The following is a 21,098-nucleotide window of genomic DNA, read 5'->3' on the forward strand; positions in this document are numbered from 1 at the left end:
AGAGCGTGATACCATAGTCTTCCAAGACTGAAGGATGCCAATGTAATGTCCTGCTTGATGATGTCACTTCTGGTTGTGTCATCACTTCCAGTGGGTCCTGACAGATTCTCATTCTAAGAAGTGGGTCCTGGTGCTAAAAGTTTGAGAACCACTGAAATACAGGATTATATCCCTAATGGCGAGCCTTGGCCAACAGCCTGGTATGTCAAGGGAGCCACAGGTCAATAAAGTTTGGCAACCACCATGCATTTTCCCACCCTCAGAGTTCAACTCCTCCCACCCTAGAAATAGTACAGTGCTGGGTAAATGTTCTTGCTTTACAGTTCACTACATGGTAACCCTGCAAATAAATCAGGGTTAACCTTACAAGGAAAAAAAAGGGGGAGGATTTTTTTTTTAAGTGGCTGCAACTATTTCTAGCCTGTCTGGAAGGGTGAGCAAAACACTCTGGTGGAGAGAAGGTTTGGCTGGGGCTGCATGCACCGACCTGCCTGCTCTCCGGCAATCCCTGCTGAGTGGCCCATCCCGGCGGGCCTGCAGCGAGCTGGGAAGGGGGGCAGCTCTCTTTCTGTGGTCTGCTGTGGCTCCTTATCTAACCCAGAGGAATGTGATGATTCTCACTCGGAGCGCAGCGCTGGCTTTGCAGGCGTTGGCATCTCCCAGCACGGTGGGGGAAGCAGCCACTTTCTCCCCCCTCCTTGAACCGCACCGCCCTGCGCACGGGCGCCAGCCTCGCAACTTGGAAGCCTGCAACAGAAGCTCGCAAGCGCTTCCAGTTGGTCCAGCAGCCGCTCATTGTGACCTCACTATGGAGAGGGGCGGAGCGAGGCGAGAGCAGAGCCCGCCTGGGCGAATCGAAGGCGAGAACCCCAAAGAGAGCGAGCCCAGGAGGCAAATGTAGCCCTGCAGCGGGCTGGAGAGCAACAGCCTTCAGAAGTTCGGGGACAGATCCGTGCGCTTTTTCGCCCTCTCCGAGGACCCTCCGTTCTGCCCAGCCCGGGGAACAGAAAGCAGAGATCCCAGGATGGATAAGTACAAAGGTCAGGGGAGACGAGGTGTGGGGCTGCTGCCTGCCCGGCGTGGGAAAGGGGAAGTCTCGGCGGTGCTTTCCCAAGGATGGGGAGTTCGTTTTCCCACCACGGATGGTCACCCTTCCCAAGCACTTCCCGGCAGCCGCCTCTCCAAGCCCTGCCTGCTGCAGCCTTTGTGGCTGAGCGCCCTTCTCCCAAGACGCGGATCTCTTTGCGCGTGTGATGGATAGATTTGTGGGTTGGAGTTGGGGACGCAGGCATGCACTGGGGTGCTGGCGCAGGGTGGGTTTGCGTGGAGAGGAAGCACAGGTGGGTGTGTTGCCCATCACCCCACAGCTCAGTGACAGGCAGCTGTGAAAGCACAGGTACATAGTTGGGTGTGTGCACTGTATGTTCTTCTCCATCACCCCACAGCTCAGCGGCATGCAGGGTAATCGGATGGTTTGGGGTCTCAGATCTGAACCGAAGAAGGGAGGAGGAGAGCCTACTCAGTGCTGGCTTTCAAGTGATTGAAACGCCTGGGATGATTTCATAACGGAGGCTTTGTGGCTGTTTCTTTTTTAGCTAGGAGAGGGATCGTGATGGACAGATTGAAGGAATGTGAGATTCTAAAGCAGCCCAGGGTGTTTCCTGTCAGGTTGATGATCGTGGGCAGGCTGCTTGTGCCGTCTGGTGCCTTGAAACCTTTGGACGAGGACCAGAACTTGAAATCAGATAGGAGACGGCGAGAGATAAAAACGATCAAGTGCTTCTGCTCTGACCCGATTGACGGGGAAACGGGGGCAGTGTTGCGTTTTGTGCACCTTACTGTGGCTGCAATGCTGCAAACCTATGTCCTGGGAGCCAGCCCTATTGACTATAATGGGACTTACTTCTGAGTAGACATGCCTAGGATTAGGATCTCAGTCCCCTTGAACTTGGTAAGACTTACTTCTGAGTAGACATGCCTAGGCTTGGGGTGTGCCAAGCCCTTCTCTGTGGGGGAATTGCTGTTGCTGCTGATCAGAATGGCAAGGAGGGTCTATTCTGTACTCTGCCCAAACCTGAGAAAGTATTTGCAGACTTCCCAGGTTTCTCTCTTCTGTCAGTGAGATTCTTCTGGGGTGTAGATGGAAGGAGTGGCTGAAGGAGGGTGGAGAGGAGAGCTGGGTGTATCCTACATGGTTAATGAATAATTTTGAAGTCCTTTGAGTACTTTAGGAAGCAGTCTTGCCCAGTACATGATTTCCCCAAAAAGAGAGGGTCCCTGCAGTGCATGCCCTGTGCTTGAGAATCTCCAGTCCTTAATCCAGAATGTATGGCATGGGAATGAGTATGCTTACTTAGTGCTGAAGAAAAAGTTTCTGCATATGCCCCAAAGCATTTGTGTTTTCCAGGACTCTGTCCCAGAGTATAGATTTAGGGGCTGTGCCCTAACACCCAGTAAACCCTGCAAGAGTCGGTTTCTTACACTGCCCTTGCAGTGCCATCCAGTGCATTTTTACCAGAAATAAGTCCAGCTGTGTTCAGTGTAGCTTACTTTTAGGAAAGTGCACACCGTTAATTAAGCCGCGGTGGGCAAACTTTCAACTTTAGGGATCCTGGACTTTTAGCAAGTTGTATAGAAAAGGGAATTTCAGCAGGTGCAGCTTGTCATCTCACAGATGACAAGCTGCACCTGCTGAAATTCTCTCTCCTACACAGTTGTTAAAGGTTCAGGATCCCTAAAGTTGAAAATTTACCCATTTCTGCCCAACATTACATATACACAGCAGGGATCAAATGTGTACACCTGTGGGCTGGACAAAAACAGGTTAATGGAATTTCTTCCATGCTAAGAACTACATTTGTGTTTGCTGTGTGGTAAAAAAAATATATGGATTCTTTCTGGCAATTTTTCTTCCGATTCATGGACGTGCCAGTGTGGTGGTTTGACTCTTCCAAATCTCGGCTCATTTATGAAATTCTCTTTCTCTTGCCTTGCAGAGGTGTTGAGAAAGTATAATGAGCTAAGAATGTCTTGCAATCAGCACATTTTTAAGGAAGACACTGCCTGCCCACTCTACATGTTCAGGAGGCTGCTGGTCCAGTGGCAATGCTATCAGTTTGCATGGGTATCTGAGAAACCGCAACTTGAAAACAATGATTTACAAACTTCTACATCTCTAAATATCACTTGCCTTTTGTGACATGTAGGGCTGTTCTCCAGTATGTGTTTTTTCCCACCAAAACAATCAGACTGCCTTCCCAAGGAGAAATTTTGTATGCAATTTAAATGTCTCAGGGTTTGAGTGTTCCCCGCCTTCTACATTTTGCCACCTTGCTGGTACCTGACTGCACTTTGCAGCTTGGTCATGATGGTGAAGATCTTGCCTTCCCCTTCCTACAGCAAGCAGCGGGAGGCATGGAACAGATAACACAGGCCAACACACATTTTGCTTCCTTAAATGTAACACCAATTCCTGGGTATATTTGGGGTGTCGATTCCAAAAATGGCATCCGTTTTGCCTATCGCGTCTAGTTTTGGAGATATAGTATAGCCTCATTAGTGAATGGTTCAAGCAGCTTCCTCATGAGGAAGCTGCTTGAACCATTCACTAATGAGGCTATACTATATCTCCAAAACTAGACGCGATAGGGCAAAACGGATGCCATTTTTGGAATTGGCACCCCAAATTCATATCAAACCACCATAAAGTTTGGGGAAAACTTTTCTGACCCTCAGTTTTGTAGCCCTTTGTAATTAGTTCTACAGAGTAAGGGCAATCAACCACTGGTCCCTTGGGAAGAAACTACCCAGTTCTGAAAAATGAGATAATTGTGTAGTGTAGGAGTTGTTTCAATACAGGGCTGGCCCAAGAGTCTTTGCTGCTTGTGGCAGAAGACAAGATAGCTCCCCCCTCCCGCTAGTACAAGGTTGTTAAGGACTAGGGATGTTGTTAGTCCCTAGGGCACAACTGGAGAGCAATAGCATGAGTGTGCTAATTTTTTTTACTTTAGGGCGCAATCCTAACCCATTTTCTAGCACTGACATAAGGGTAATGCAGCTCCAAGGTAAGGGAACAAACATTCCCTTACTTTGAGGGGGCCTCCATGAAGGACACCCAACTGCAGGATGCAGCACACATCCCATTGGCACAGCTATGCCAACGCTGGAAAATTGGTTAGGATTTGGGCCTTAGTCTCTTATGTGCATTCCTATGGATAGATAATGGGCATGTTCATTAATGCTATACATGTTTCCCAGAAGTAAGTCCACTCAGTTGAGTGGGTTTACTCTTTAGTAAGTGCACAAAGGGTTGTAGCCTTGGATTTTTTATTTTTATTTTTTGCTTTAAATGAGTAGAGAAGAAAGCATTTGCAGAGAGATGGCATTAAGGCTGCCAAATGAATTTGAACGGCCTGCACGGGAGTGGGTATTGACAGCTACTTGTCTGCTTCCCTATTACTGATGCGCTTATACTTTCTCACTTTCCCCCTAACCTCAGCCTCCTGTCAGCTACCTTCCTCTTGCTGTTCCTGAAAAGGCTGTGCTGCACCCCGTCAGCCAGCTCAGTGTGTGATCATTGGTAGGAACTGGTTTGAAAGGAAGGGCAAATGGTGCCAAAATGGCAAGCGACAGAATAGGACCTTCACGCCACATTTGCAGTTTTAAATTGGAAAGATAGAGAAGGCAAGGCAATGGTTTGGAGGGGAGTGGGATGGCATAGAGCAGCAAGTAAGCTTCCTGTCTTTCCTCCCTGCACCAAACATGGGTTCCTTCCAGCTGCTGCAGCTTTTGCCATAAGCATTCTTTCATTTCTCTGTCCCATGAAGCTACACCCCCTTTGACATGCAAAAGAAACCTGGCCTGTAACTCACTCTAGTCTAGCCCATCTCCTTAAGCTCACCCGTAGCTTTCCCACCCATCCCCTATCTTCTTCCTCCTACTTGCCACTCTGTGTTTTGAAAGAGTAGAGCAGCAGAGTGGGGCGGAATAAGGAACTGTTGCCCCACTTCCCAAAGAGAGAGCCTGTTTTGAAAGTGGGGTACTGCGTCTCCTGATGTCCTTGGGCCCACTCTGCTATGCTACTCTTTTGCAACGCAGAGCTGCCCAGCAAAGAGCAAGAAGTAAGCGGAAGCAGGATGAGATGCCTGCAGCAGGGATAGCCAGTGGGCTCAGGGTGCTGCCTGAGTGAACATCTGCTGTTTGAAGCAACTGCTTCACCTCACCTCACGGGTGGCCTGCCACCCTGCCTCAATGTGCAACCTATGGGTGAGGTGGGAATAGCCCCTTGTTTCCCCAGGCTGTGGCCTTCAGCAGGCCAAGAACAACAAGTGTTTGGAAAGAGAAGGTGTTTGTTTCTCTTATGTATCATTCTGGAGTCCGTGACCCAGCCTTGCTGTTTTCCTTATACAAAAAAAGGAAAACTAACTTGTTTTGCAGGTGGCTGGTATAGAGTGATGAGATAAATAAAGAGCTCAAAACATCCCAGGCATGTACGGTACTCAGTTCAAGAGAAACAGGTAAGTCTTGCAAAACTGAGGAGTGGTTTGCTACTCCACAAGAGACAAACTGCTGAGGAGCTGCATTCACAGGAAAAGTGAGCTGCCTACAAAAGTCTGCAGTGGCTTTCCGTTCCCCCATTCATGTGTGTAGCATCCTGTGGTACTCGTATCCTGCTTTGAAGAAGAACCTTTCATCACTTGGGAAGAGTCTCTTCTGCAGGGTCTGATTAAATCTGAAAATAGCTCTTCTTGGTTTGGTTATGGTGTGAACAGAGAACTCATTCTTTTCATGTACGAGAACTTGCATTTGTGTGAGCAGTACAGCTGGAAGCAAAACCACTAACTAGAAACTGACAAGAACAAGCAGTGGTAGAGACTCCAGAAGTGTGTGGTTATTTATGAAGGTCTCTGTTAACGAGTATTTTGTAGACAGGAAAAAAGCAACATATGTGAGAGAATGGGTGCAGCTCACCTACTGAGCAATTTCCATCTGAAGGCCCAGACCAATTTCCATGCAGAAGGCCCAGATTCAATCCTTGGTGCTTGCAAGTTGGCTTGTCACAAACCTTGGAATGCTACTGCTAGCTATTATAGAATGCTGATGGACCAATGTTTCTCTTCACTACAAGGTAGCATCATAAGAGACTACTTTCTTCCTTTCCGTTTGATTGTGCTGTCCTGCATTAAGTAAGAGCTCACAGAGGCAGTTTTGATTGTACTGGCAGCTTTGTTTATCTTTTTTTTGGGGGGGGGGTCCAGACAGCACCCCTTCCTAACCAGTTGGTTGGTAACTGTCAAAGCTGACCATCGGTTAAGCTTGCAGACTAGATCATGAGCTGATTGATGCAAAGTTCTTAATTCTGGACTACATATTTTGGTGCATGTGGGATCAGATACAGCAAGCAGACGGCTGCACTTGTTGGAGCAGAATGAAAGATAGCTTCCAATTACAGTGAATTAGCTAACACTCTTAACTTGAGTCTAGACACTCGGCAAACATTTCTCCCAGGGAGAAGAATGTTTATTATAGCTTCCTAGACTGGATTCTAGTTTAATGTCTGACTACAGGAGAGTTAACTTGCAACTAAGTTCATATTAAGGCAGGAGAACTCATCATTGACTAGAAAAAAAATCTAAAGAAGCACCTGTACTAGGTTCTGCTTGACAAGTCAGGAACTTCTGACTAGAAGCTTGGTATTACTATAGATTATAATTAATGATTTTGGGAAGGGTAGGAGGAAGAAGAATAAACTCTAATTTGTAATCAATGTTGACATTGATTACATGCACTGATTAATAGGTAAGTATCACCTAAGTAATACATATTTGCATAAGTATTAAATAGGACTGACTCAGAGGCTTGAAATGCCTGCATGTGAAATAGCCCATTGGATGTATGTAAACATATGTAGGAAAACTAAAAAAACTCATACATCCTAGATATAGGAGTCACTGTGTGGGGTCAAGTCCCATGAGTACAGTAGCATACTTTTCAGCTACTGCGTTTGCATGTATTGTCCCCTGGGAAGGGTAGGCCATAGCTCTGTAATAACTCTGTAGAAGGTCCCAGGTTCAATCCATGGCATCTCCAGGTTAGGACAGAGAAAAACTCAGACTTTCAGACTTTCAGTCAATGTTGACAGTGCTCAGCTGGATGGTCCAGTTTGGCTTGAGGCAGCTTCCTTTGTACTTCCTGCATGCTGCTGTGCCCATGGGAGTCATTCCCCTGCAGGAATTTCAAGCATTTGAAAGATGTGAGTTTCATATGGATGCAGTCCCTCATCTATGAAGGCCATTACATTCATACTCTGGTAGATACTTCAAGACTGCACTCCTCCTAATTCATAAAAAGGAAGGTTAAAAGCTCAGAAGAGATCTGTAATACTCCAGTTTCTTTCTAAAAGAGTCTTCTGAGTTATAATAATGTAAGAAAAGGCAGGACTGTAACACACTCAGCCAAGATTCAAGGACAGAGGCTTTTCTTGGTTTGGTGACAAGCCACAGCCCAACTCTAGAGCACAGCCACAACAGATCCCTCCAGACCATATCTTCTCTTGGGTGCAGTCAACCAAACCATCATGTTTTGGTCTGTTTTGTGGTTCCCTTTAGTCAGCTTTTAAGAGAACTAACAACGTTTGAGTAAGTCACTGTTCATGATAAGCTTTACTACCCCCTTAGGAATGTTGGCTCCTAACCTGGAGATTGCAGCTGCTGCTTTAACAGCTATGGGGCAAAAGGAAATCATATTAGGGAAGGGTGTTGTGGACCCAACCCTCAGTCTGTCTACCTGCTTCTCTCACTTAATGTGGGACAAAACCGAAGTTCTGTTTGCAAAGTAAGACAGAGAAAGAAATGGCTGTAGTGCTGGGGCAGAACAGTGGTTTCCTGTTGCTTTTTCTCTGACTTCAAGCTGTTAAAAAATAATTGTCTGACAGCCCAAGCCTATGCATGTCTACTCAGAAGTAAGTTCCATTTGAGTCAATGGGGCTTACTCCCAGGAAAGTGTAAATAGGATTGGGCTGTCATTCTCTGATGAGCAAAGGGTGTCATATAAAGCAATGTGATCGAAGCTAGGACTGATTTTAGGTATATTTTCACAATACTCTGCTAGGCCAGACTTTTCACAAAAGTCTGCTAGGCCATCCTACCTGTTCATAGGGTGTGTTGAGTCCCTGACTGAAATCACAGCTCATTTGTACATGTTGTTTATTTCATATAAATCTCCTGGTTTTTTCCATGATGAAACTTAAGGTGGTGTACATGGGATTCCAGGTGGTCTCATAGCCAGGCAGTAGACAGATGCAACTCTGCTTAGCTTCATCAAAGTTGCAACATCACATGACTTTAGACCAGTGCTTGGGAATTCAGTGGGCCTTAGCCCTATCGCTATGTTTTAACCTCAGCCCCTCTTTTCCATCTGTGTAACATGGAGAGAGTGGAACTGGCCAACCTCATAGGATTGTTGTAAGGGTGACTGTGGCAAAGTCTTCAAAATGTACATGGATGGGTTGCTAATGATGATTATCTCGGCTTCTGCTCTTTTTCAAGCCCTGATGTGTTTGCTGTCCTTGTTTTGTTTATCTCATTGGTTGCAAACCCTTTTGGACAGGGACTCATACAGCATCTAGTACACAGTGATATGATCTAAAGATGCTGTAGTGGTCATTGGACTGCAGAATTCTCTCTGCTTGAACACACCATCTCTTTATGAGAGATGAATGCAATTTGTGCTTTGACATTCTGAAGCCATTCTGTTTTCTTGTGTGTTCTAACCCTCCTTTCCCACTTTCTCTTGGTTCCTGCATCACTAATTTTCTTGTGTGTGTGTGGGGGGGGGGGGGGGGGGAGAAATCTAGCAATTAGCAGGTCTCCAATTGTAGATACAGTATTTACCTCCCTGGTGAAGGTAGACATCTGTTTTGGTTGACCCTTTTTCTTCCATCCTGTCACATGCCTAGACTTGGCAATGGCAAAATCACTATGCCGTCTGTCCTAGTGGTCTTCCTTACTTCCCTGACCTCCTTTACAGCAAGATTTGTTTGCAGACCATATTGAATTCCTGCGAGAGGAGGGAGACTGTATGTGAATGACCTTATTGTTGTGGCATTTTCATGTACCCATTTTCATGGAAGACCCACAGCCTTGGAATATATTAAATGAATGTGAAAAGGCATCTTATTATTGGAATGATGCTTTCAGTAGTGCCATTACTGAAGATTCCAGGGCACAAGGCAGAATGTGAGTCTTCCCTGAAAATCAAGGATGGGGAGAGAGAGATGCTCTTTCTCATCAATTCCAAGAGTTTGTGAACTGGAAATATAGGAATGTGTGTATACTTCACTTGTTTTGTGTACATGGTTGTCATCCAAGGGTAGGCTCATCTCATTTGATGCCTTCTTCTATCCATTTGTTATGAATGCCTAGTATTAAAGGGTTGAAACAAAACCTGAAAGATGAGTTTGCAGATAGAAATGCTGTACTGCAGAAACTGATTTGAAGATTACCTGCCTGTTAAGTATCATATCTTCCTTTAAATGTCAGGGATTTTTTTTTTTTTTGGGGGGGGGGGGGGATTCTATGCCTGAAAATTCACATTGTAGAATCCTCAAAGATAGAGGAGTAGATGTCAGTGGTGGTGGGGGGAACCTAATAATGTTGATGCTTTTTCTATCACAGAATTCCTAAAATTTAGTTGTTTTTATGTTTTTTCGATTTACAAAATGCTTTACATTTCTTACACACCCTTGCGCTAAGTGCCCATGTGGCAGGTTAGATGGGCAACCAAATCCTCTTCATATTTTATTAGGGAAGATTATGATGATGAAGACTTTTTTAACAACATGGATTCTAATTCTTTGACACAACCATGGTCTTCTCACCAGAAAAAATATATGTCAAATTGTTGGATGATGAAGACTGGCTGGCCAATAGCTCCAGGGTTGTTCCTGAATGAGGTGTTGAAGGCTCCTATATGCTGATACTTCCATCTGAGAGGAAGGGATAAGATGACTTGTTTCCTTGTGTGGCCAGTATAAGAAGAGCAAAGGAAGTAACAGCGGACAGGCAGAGTTGGCCTGAGTGAAACAGACAGAGAGTTGATGGAAATCCCAGACTGAAGCAAAGAAACTGAAGAGAACAAACTAAGAGTGACATTCTAGCCTAGGCTGCAAGAATGTCTCTCAGGGAAACTTGCTTGTAAGGCATGTTCTGATATCTACCTCCCTTCAATCCTCAACCTATATATTTGTAATTAAAACAAGTATTACAAAGGCACCAGAAGCTTCATAGAGAAACGGGGGAGTTGTAAAATAAGGAGACACCTAGGATCTTGAAAACGTGCTGGGAAAACAAAACAAAATAAGGGTGTGCTCTTACTGAAGGCGAAGGCAAGATGATTAATTTAAGTATCCGAAGGGAATCACGCAACTGTCTTATCTGCTTGCTTTGGAATGTTGAATGATCACCTCTCATATGCTAGTAAACAGACAAGATAGGCCAGTGAAGGAATATTGCAGGGGGTAAGGAACTACAGTGCAATATAATAGTGTAAGTATACTTTGGAGCAGATAGTTTGTTTCAGGCTGTAATCCTATATAAGGGAGGTGCAAGGGAATGGCATTAGGGTGCAGGTATCTTGTAGTCTTGTGTGCTTCCTAAGGCATGTGACATACAGGAAGCTGAACTAGGTGAACCTTTGGCCTGATCCAGCAGGTCTCTTCTTATGTTCTTATACACACTTTCCTGGGAGTCAGAACACAGTGGGACCTACTTCTGAGTAAATGTGTAGAGGATTGTGTGGTAAATTGAGTAATTGCTTCTTGGGTCATTTTCATCTATAAAACAATGTCTGGGAGTGGAGATAGTTTAGCAAGATCAAGGGTAAGCAAAGTGCAAACAGGCAGGATTCCAGGAAACTCAGGAGTAAACAAGGCAAAATAAATTGAAATTTAAGCATCGGTTTTGCGGCACAGCCAAGGAGATCTAAACAGGAGCCATAAGCAGGCTGTCAGAATCCTCTTCCTGCTTCTTTTTAGTGGTGTTGCAATGGGGAAATGTGCTAAGTCTGAAGAGAGCAAGGTGGTTCAAATAATCTCAGGTGAGCTGCCCTCCAAGATGGGCATATGTTGAAATGGCCGCTCTGTGTCAATATTGTGAGGTCCTTTGCGCTGTCATGTTTGCTTGTATGCCTTGTCCATTTTTGCATTAAAGTTTATTGTGTCAGCAACTGGCAGCCAAGGATTTCCAAATGCAGATTGGGAGCTTTGGATTCCAAGAATTGAAGTCGTCTAGTATAGGCTGCTTCTGGTCTTTGTGATGGTGGAATGCACAGCCCTCGTCATGCAAATGAATGAGCTGGTTGGCAGCTTTCTTTCTAAGCAGCTGTTGCTGAAGAAAAGCTGAGCATAGGCTGTCAGTTCTGCTATGGGAGAGCCTGGTTTGTTGTCTAGGACTATGGGTTTTTGTTGTTTTTTTTTAAACAGTAGATGACACTTTAGCTGTAGAATTGCTAGGTTTGCTGAGTCTGTGCATCTGTGGATGCATTTGAAGGGATGAACTCAGGGAAAGCCTGGGAAAACTGTGAGTGTTTGGTCTAATGTTCCAAACATGAAGGGTCAGTGTCTACAAAAATATCTTCTTTTTGTTCCTTCCCACTGACCTATTGCCTTTGTGGGCAGAATTCCATTGTAAGCACATCTGATGATGGTTTGGAGTATGGCAACATCATAATACTATCCAGTTACAAGCAACTCTGCCTAGAGGCTAATATCCCAGTATTTGGCCTTCAGACTATGATTCCCATGAAGCAAACCTATTTGTCCACTTTTCATTTTAAATTGAAAGTCCTGTTTTAAAATTTGCTACTTTTCCCAGTGTACTTGCCCATCACGGTTTATATGCCTTTCCTTAGGAAGACAACTTAGTATGCACCTTGCAAATAACCTCAGTTAAGCACTTGACCTAGTAGAGGTATGAGGATTTGAATTCCACCCAAGACTGCACATGAGGAATTGACTTGTTACTTATGGAATGAACACCCAAACTTTCTTTTTTCTCTACTGCAGGCCTGTCTTGTTCTCTATTAAGTGTGATATTGTACGTTTCCCCAGATCAGTAGGAGACAGTAACATGAGCATACTCTAAGGTTGCTTTTTGTATGTATTTTGTAAGCCACACTTCCTATTTTTCTCTCCTCTTCCACAGACTTGCTTGTACTTTCTCCCCAATGTTCATAGGAGGATGAAGGAAAATGCATTAGGTAGAGGGGGGGAAAAATGACAATAAAAATGTAACAGACAGGGCTTACCGGTAATTCACCTGAGTAAGGATTTGTTAGCTCCCCAGAATCTGTTGTGGATCATTTTCAACTCTGCAATATATGAATTAACTGTAAAGAAGAGGTTGCCCTGAGCATGTGTAGAGTGCATTTCAGTGGCACAAAGCAATGAAAAGTTGCTTTCAAATATCAGGGGGCAGCATGTTCAGACAGGCTTGAACTTGAGCTCTTTCTTGCAATTAGCAGGGAATAGTGGGACCACTATCCTAAAGGCCCTGGCTTGACTCTTGAACTATCACAGCTGATTCTAATAGAACAGATGTATGGGTAGCCTAACGGGTTGTCGTGAACACATGGAGCATTAAATTGGATTTTCAAAGAGCATGTATCCTGACTAATTTAAGGGGATGTTTAATGTTGCCTGAGGGGCTGATGTGCTTGTTTCCTGTGTTAATACATACATTTAAAGATATCTATAAATGGCCACCCTATAAACAAGCAGAACTTACAATATGGCAGCTGCAAGACCAGAGAAGACTGGATAGCTTTATATTTCATAGTCACTGCTGGGCCAGTTGTGTGTAAAGGGGAACCTGATCTAATAGGTTGGGAAAGTCAGACTGCTGGATGTTGTGGTGGCTACATCCTAGCTCCAACCTGACTTTCCCTTTTTCTATTGCTACACAGTCTGGCATGTTTTGAACTTGCCACCCCAATGGGTTGGTCATAAGAAAAGATACCTAAGCAGCTGGAGGCAAACTTTAACATCATTCTGAAAGTATTTTCGACAATACGGAGAGCAGAAGCCTTACAGATCTAGACTAGAACAGCTGGCTTGCTGGCTGACAGGCACAAGACTTTGCTAGATAATGGGTACTGCCTGTTTCTCTGCAAGCATGTTTGTAACTTGGAACTTTTCTTTCCTGGTGGATTTCATGGAGTCATCTGCAGCCTTCCAGTAGCTCATTGATTTAATTCGCTGTAGGGCATGACTGACCCATTTTCTTGGAATTCACCACCAGATGAGTCCAAACCTATGAAAGGTTCTTAGTATAATGGAATTCTTACATTTCTTTACTTTGTTTCTGTAACTCTTTTTAAGTTAGTGCATATTCTGTACTATAATTTGTGTACCACATATATGTATATAACCAGATTACATTTTCTTTCCTTTTCAATCTCTTAAAAACTCAAGATTTTGTTGCACACTATATGCATTAAAAAAAAAAAGATTATGTTGTGCGCTGTCCTTGTAAGTACTATAGTAGCTGGTTTGCAACAGTTTGCCTCTTTTTAACACTCTAGTACTCTAGTCAAAATATTTCTAGTATTTCTAGTACTCTAGTCAAAATAATATTATCATTAACAGTATTTATATACTGCTTCACACAATCTGGTCATAATATCATCAGGGTGGTAGCTCCTGGACAGCATTCTTGGGGGGAAAAAAATGTTGGGAGATTTCTTATTAGCTAGATCAGAGGTGTCAAACTCGTTTCATACAGAGGGCTGAATAGCATTCATGATGCCTGCTAAGGGCCAGAAGTGATGTCATTAGGCAGGAAGTGATGTCATTAAACAGGTCTTAACCAAAAATAAGCACTTTTTCTCCCTTGGGAACTCATTAGCTGCAAATGACAGAAGAGAAAATACGCAAATCTTGATCATATTTCAAGATATGGGAGAGCCCAATTTTCATGTGAGCTGCCCTTTCAGCAGTAACTCCTTAGCGCTGCTCAGCAGCTGAGAGTCTGAGGGCCAGATAAAAAGCTTCCGCGGGCCACATCCGGCCCCCAGGCCTTATATTTGACACCCCTGAGCTAGAGTCTAAGGGCAAAACTCAATGGCTAAAGCTGCTTTTTTCCTCCTAGCAACAGTACTGACATCAGGTTGCTGGGGCTCTTTAACCCTAACTTTTGTGGTGCATCAGGCACTAGTTCTGTAAGAGAGCAGGCCTGGTCAGGGGGGCATTCTGAAGGGCATGGGCCCTCAGCCAATGCCAGACCTGTCCAATGTTTGAGCTCATTCATTTACTGCCTGTAAGTGAAATGTGTTTGGGGTAGAGTTGATCCAGATCAAGGCTGGGGGGGGGCTTTAACTGTACTTCTTCTGAGCCTGATCAGCCCCTCACATGTAGTTTTGTCCTGGGGGAGAGAACTCTAACGGGAGCAAATAGCACTCATGGGGGGAGTTGCATCAGAAGTGACCCTGACCTGAGAATCAGTTCAAATGAAGAGAATAAGGAAACTTGTGAATGTCCACTTGTATCCAGAAATAAGGAGCACAAAGAAAAAATGTCCCAGTAGCATGGCATGTGCTTCCTGGAATGTATTGCTAGGAGTAAACTTCCATTTCTGCGTGCAAATGGAAGTTTGCATGCCCCAATGTTTCTGCACATTTAAAACAAACAAACAAATAAAAACACTTCTGCACCACACAGAAAAAGAATGTTGGGGAAAATGCTAAGGGTGACCTGGATATGCTGTTTTTACAGGTACAAGAAATTGGGTTTGGTGTTTACACGTTGGGAAGCGGAGCATTCAAACTCTCTTCCACTGAAGTGGTGCAGCCTGGTAATGGCCACACTATGTGCTACTTGAACATTTTTTAATTGGTTCTCTTCTTATTAGGACAGATATAGGGTGCCACTGGAGGCTATTGTACCCTTTTCTGTACAGTCCTTCCATGTTGTTCTGGTGCCAATTGCTGGAGACAGCAGAGTGGGAAGTTTCAAGATACACATGGAAAGGGGATGTTGGGAATGGCTGGTCCCAAAGTGTATAGATTTGGGGAGTCACCAGTTATAAGATACCTTGACACCAATGTTTAGTGAACACGAGAAACCCTCGCCTGAGAAGAAGAATCTTAAGGCCAATTAGGGCAAACGGCTTTGTGTGACAAGCCACACTGCATTGTGTGGATTACAATTGGAGACTTTTGTACCTTTGTAAATAGTGCTGCCCTACTGCCTCATTTCCTACCAAACTGGGTTATGAAACTGTGTATGCATTCAGGACATTGTTTTCATGAGAGGAAGTTTCCACACTGCTGGCATTTCTCTGATGTGCTGATTTGCTTTCTTCAGTTTCCATAACTTACTTCCTCCCCCTCCCTTGCCTCTGAAGTGTTTAAGAGGCCCTTGAAGAGATTTTGAGAAAAACATTAATGGGATACCCGAAGATAACAACCATCTTCTTACAGCCACATTTTGTTCTGCTTTCCTATTTTACAGAATCTTAGAGCTGAGGGGCTGGAAAGGAGGTGTATAAGAAAATCCCTGTTGGATCAGACCAAGGACCCATCTAGTCCAGCATTTTATTTGCTGCAGTGGCCCAGCAGCTGCCTCTGGGAAGCCTATAAGCAGGAGAGGAAGACATACTTCCCTGCTCCCCTGCAACTGGCATTCAGTGGAATGGTGCCACTGAACCTGGAGGAAGCACATAGCCCTTGTGACTAGTACCATTGATAGTCCTGTCCTCTATGAATTGGTCAAATAGAGATGGTGGTATTCTAGTCTTTGGCATTGACAGACTTTGGGCTTCTGGGAAATTTTTTGGTGGTTGTCTTGGTTTTCTTGAAATGCAAACTTGGGAGCTACCAGTGTGAAATGGTGGCTTAGGGAAGCAGAACCAGTTCCAGCATGGTAGCTTGCACAATCACATAACTCGTGTACAAGTCTCTATATCCTGCTCAATTTGCTGTATTCCACTCAGTTTTCTGTCCATTTGCCAAACAGGGCTGTATTGCAACGTGGAGGGAACAAGGAAATAAAAATACCAAGGTGGGCAGGTGGGTGGGCAAAGTTTTGGAAGTGAATTTAGATCACAAATATCTCTGGAGTGACCTTCTGCCCGCTGCAGCCTATATAAAACTCTGAATTCTAACTCAAATGTATAGGCAGCCATGCCTTGCAGATGATCCCATAACAAGTACAGTTCTTTGCAGATGTTATGTAGGTGTGACAAAGAATGCATGGGAGCAACGAGAGCACACCAGCAAATCCTAGCCTCACTCAGCATTTCTGTTGTGGGGAGATTTAGTGCCCAAGCCTATCCAATTGTTCAGCACTGGTGCAGCCACAATGCAGTCCCAAGGTAAGAGGACAAATGTTCCCATACCTTGAGGAAGTCTTTGTGACTGCCCCCCACACACCACAGGCTGCACCAGCACTGAAAAGTTGCATAGGATTGGACCCTTAGTCTCCAATGACAGAGTTGATTATTATTATTAATTATTAACAGTATTTATATACTGCTTTACAACTAAAAGTTCACAAAGCGGTTTACAGAGAAAAATCAAATAACTAAATGGCTCCCTGTCCCCAAAAGGGCTCACAATCTAAAAAGATGCAAAAGAATGCCAGCAGACAGCCACCAGAACAGACACTGCTGGGGTGAGATGGGCCAGTTACTCTCCCCCTGCTAAAAAAAGGAGCACCCACTTGAAAAAGTGCCTCTTACCCAATTAGCAGGGGTTGATTATTTCAGGCAACTGCTGTGTGGAGGTGGTCCGGTGGGGTCAGGCTTCTAGAGCACATCAAGGGAGTGCAGCACAGGGGCAGGGCTTGCTGGCCTGATCTAGCTGCCTCACCACGTGTCCCTCACCATACTTGAATAATTTGTCTGCAAAAGGCTTTTAGCCTGCTACAGGCAGAAAGCAGAAGTGAGCAATAGTGCCAAAGGTCTCTACAAGCAAAGGCATTTTGAACCCTTCTGATTTCGGAGGAGACACATGCCACTTCCCGGGTCTTGTCAGAGCCTTCTACGCCACTTGGCATTTGATTATTGCTGTGCTGATGGTAAATAAGTGACTGGGTTTACATATAGCCAACATGGTCATAAAGGAATATATAGCTCTTACAGAACCTTCCTTTCTGTATTTTTCCTGCTTCTCTCTCCTTCCATCCCCGATGAACTTTGCAAACTAAAGGTCACTTGAATAACATCTAGTTTCAGAAAAATGTGATGTTTACATTTTCAAAGTTGCCCTCAAGCACAGGACAGTTAAAAATAGCACATTTTAAAGACTGTGATCCAGAATCTAGTTTCTGCCTTGGCACAAACCATCTGACCCATTGATTCCATGGATTGTAGTAGCTCTTTTGGGCTCCAGTCCATTTCAGCCAGTGATCACAGTGGCTAAGAGATTGTGCTGCAAACCAAGAAGTCCCTGTGGAAATCTTGCCTCTACTATGAGCTCATTTGTGTAATGACTTTAGTTAGGCAAATTGCTTTTCTTGGCCTCGGCTTTACTTGTCTGTGGTGTGAGCAGGAATCCAGAAATTCTGGCTGACCTTGTTGGCCAGTCAAAATTTGTGCTTACCATTGACTCCTTCCATCAAGAAAGGAAATAGAATGTCATGCGGAGCTTTGGAAGGACTTGGAAATGACATGTCTTCCTGGTTTCTGAGCCTGTCCAGTGTGTGGGGAATCTCCACACTACCACAAACTTGGAAGAACGGCATGGGTTCCTTGGATCTCAAGCTGACCTTGAAATGTTGAGATGAGATGTCTATCACTCACTGATCACTCTATAATAACACTCTATTATAACAGTGAGATGGGCAGGAGGTCTGGTCTAGAGGGTTGAGCCTCCATTTGCCTGAAGATAACATCTGAAGGTCGCCAGTTCGAGGCCACCGGCACCGTGCGACCTTGAAGCAGCTGACAAGCTGAGCCGAGCTATTCCATCTGCTCTGAGCATGGGAGGATGGAGGCCAGAATGTGCGACCAGATCAAGAAAGAAACATCTAAATGTTGTGGTTTCTTGAAAGATAGAGCCATTCAAATTGTAAAAATCCCTACGGGGATTTAAATTGCCTGCCTATGTAAACAGCCTTGAATAAAATAAAGTCTGAGGAGAAATATGAGGACCAAGAAAGGTGGTATAGAAATACCTGTATTATTATTATTATTATTATTATTATTATTATTATTATTATTATTATTATTATTATTATTATTATTATCATCTGCTTTTTTAGCTTCTCTAAATCTAAGTGTTAGAGACAATTCTGCACTAATCTCCTGAATCTTGGCAAGCAAATTTGTGGAGCCCTAGCAATAAAGGGAAAAAGACCGATCTAACTTGGTGGGTGCTTGAAAGTGTAATGCGCAGCCCAATCCTATGCAGCCAGAGCACTTTGTGCCAGTGGAACTCAACAGAGCCTAAAATGGCTGCTGACAGTGCGCAGAGTGCTCCACTAGTGGCCATTTTGGGAGCATTGTTGCAAGAGGTGGCAGCACTCCCCATCCATAGCCAGACCCTACCATGACCTTTGGAGCAGGAAAGCAGTGGTGGGGGAGGGGTGAAACTGGGTTGGGGGAGGAATGGGAGTGAAGAGGTTGCAGGAGGGGGTGGATTTAGCAGTGATGGTGTGCACAATTCCTATCACCTCCCTCAGTAACCTCCCCGCCCACTTTCTCTTCTCAAACGTGCACCAGCTGTGTAGTTAGCACTGGTCTGAGGAAACCCATTGAGGACTGGGGGGCTTATGAGTCCTTATGGGGGCAGGAGGTCTGGTCTAGAGGGTAGAGCCTCCGTTAGCCAGAAGATAACATCAGAAGGTCGCCAGTTCGAGGACACCGGCAGCTCCCTGAATGGCTGAGAATGGCAAGACCTTGAAGCAGCTGACAAACCGAGCTGAGTGATTCCACCTGCTCTTGGTGTGAGCAAGAAGCGTTTTAGCTGCCCTCCATGTGAGAGATGGAGCTGCTTGTCACCTTGCGTGGGAGAACTGGAGGCCAGAAGTGAGACCAAACCAGGAAGATCTATTCTGAAATGTTGCTGGTTCTTGAAAGAGAGAACCTCTATGTTTGTAAAAATTCCCTTGAGGGATTTAGAAACGCCTGCCTATGTAAACCGTCGTGAATAAAGTCAGAGGAGTAATCCGATGACCAGAAAGGCGGTATAAAAATACCTAGTTGTTGTTGCTGTTATTATTAGCCTCCTGATCCACCTTCATCCTCCCCCCAGGTTACAGCATGCTTTTTTTCAGTACATCTGCACTAGTGTGGGGGAGAGGATAGAATTGGACTCTGAGCTATTGTATGTGAAGAATTTTGAGCAGTAAAAGTGATGCTGTTTTTAATTCATTCCCACAGACAGTTGGTAAACAAGATATGACATGTATCCTGGAAGCAATCTGATTTATTGACAAGACTATATCCTACCCTTCCTGCATGGAATTTAGGGCAGTGTCTCCTGGAGGAAAGCTTAGGCTGATAAGCAGTAACATGCCCAAGGTGTGTTTCATGGCTAAACAGGAATTTGATTCCAATCCTTTTCAATTCAAGTTCCACACGGTGTCTCCTACAATAGTGAATATGTAACTGCGGAATATGGACTCAGAGCATTGCCTAGTAATTCCAGCACTGACTGACAGCACTTCTCTAGGACTTCAGAACAGGGATCTTTTCTAGCCCTGCCTGAAGATGCTAGGGATTGATTGTCTATACAGAGCAGATACTCTTCCACTGGGCTGCAACTCCATCCAAAGCACATGCTCCTGTTTCCCCCCCCCCAAGGGTAAAAACTGGGTTTGGAAAAGTTAGAAAGCAAATGCAATGTGTTTTTAAGAAAAAGGTTGTCGACATAAATAATCAGCTATGGAAACAAAATAAGTTTTTGTTTTTTTTAAAGTATGTGGAGTGTAACTTAGTGCTCTAGGCCAGTGGTTCTCAAACTGGGGCATCGTGACACCCCAGCCTGAAAGCCCTGAGTCCTGCATCCTTAAGAGGTGGGGGGAAGGCAGCAATGCGATCCCCATGATTGTGCTGCTGCGGGCGCAGAGTGGTTTTTCCTAGCAAGCCTTACCTCCTGGCAGTGTTCAGGGGGGTGTGGGGAACCCTGCGGGGGACTCTGCAGGGCTCCCCATAGCTCGTAAACATTGAAAAATGTGATCGCAACCCACTTCCAGGTTTCAAACGTGAAACCGGAAGTGAGTTGCAATCATGTTTTTCATTATTTCCAATCTACGGGGAGCCCTTCAGAGCCCTCCATTGGACCCTGGCAGCAGGTAAGGCTTGCTAGGGAAAGCTCCCTCTGTGCCCGCAGCAGTGCAATCCTGGGGATCACATTGTGCCTTCCTCCCACCCCCACCAAGACTTACAGTGGCGCAAACTCTTCCTGAGAGTTTGAGAACCACTGCCCTAGGCAGTCGCTCATCTTCACCAAGACTGGAAGCAGAGATAAAGCTTCCATGCTTGTTCTGTGTAACCCAGACAATGACCTTTTCACCTTCTTGGTCTGCCATATGCTTCCATTCCACTCCACCATCTCTCTTGACAAAGAAGTAACCATGGTTGTACACAGTCCATGGCAGAATAATGTGGCCGCCTTGCCAAGAAGTTGTTGGGGTATGTGTGAGCAAAATGCATTTGCATTTTCTTAATTAGTTTGCATAATTTATTCCCAGTGCCCAAGCTTTGTGGGTTTCAAAGGAGGAGGTTTCACAGAATTTGGAACATATATTGGACTGGAAGGGAGCCAGGAGAAAGGCAAGGCAAACAAGCTTGAGAGGAACAAGATGAAATGTACAGGGGATAGGAGCAGCAAGTAATTGACTTGGCCACAGAGACTCTGGTCATTATATTATTATCAGTCTCTTCTCATTTCTAAGCTTCTGCCAGACAGGAGAGGGCCCATGGAGGGGTTTTCTTAGGGTTCCCTAAAATCTGGGTTAAGCCAGTCAGGATACTTTTGCTGCAGTGTGTGTGTGTATGTGTGTGTGTGTTTAAATAAAAACCATGTGAATGTCCTGTTGGTGAAATTAACAAGATGAAAACCTTGCAGTAATGCTTAGCTAATAGCTATGGATGTAATTG

At 44.7% G+C, this 21,098-nt stretch overlaps 1 protein-coding gene across 2 annotated transcripts in view; it reads left to right on the forward strand.

Annotated features, from left to right (window-relative positions):
• The first annotated feature begins 859 nt into the window (after window positions 1–859).
• AFAP1L2 (actin filament associated protein 1 like 2) overlaps window positions 860–21,098 on the forward strand; it is a 96,757-nt gene continuing 76,518 nt past the window's right edge. For both annotated transcript variants that reach the window (XM_066620060.1, XM_066620059.1), the window contains exon 1: window positions 860–1,040. In XM_066620060.1, coding sequence (XP_066476157.1) covers window positions 1,025–1,040 — 16 coding nt within the window. In that variant the 5' untranslated portion in view covers window positions 860–1,024. The remainder of the gene's footprint in view (window positions 1,041–21,098) is intronic.

Source organism: Tiliqua scincoides, chromosome 3 (genome assembly GCF_035046505.1).
Source record: "Tiliqua scincoides isolate rTilSci1 chromosome 3, rTilSci1.hap2, whole genome shotgun sequence".
Lineage (NCBI taxonomy): Eukaryota > Metazoa > Chordata > Lepidosauria > Squamata > Scincidae > Tiliqua > Tiliqua scincoides.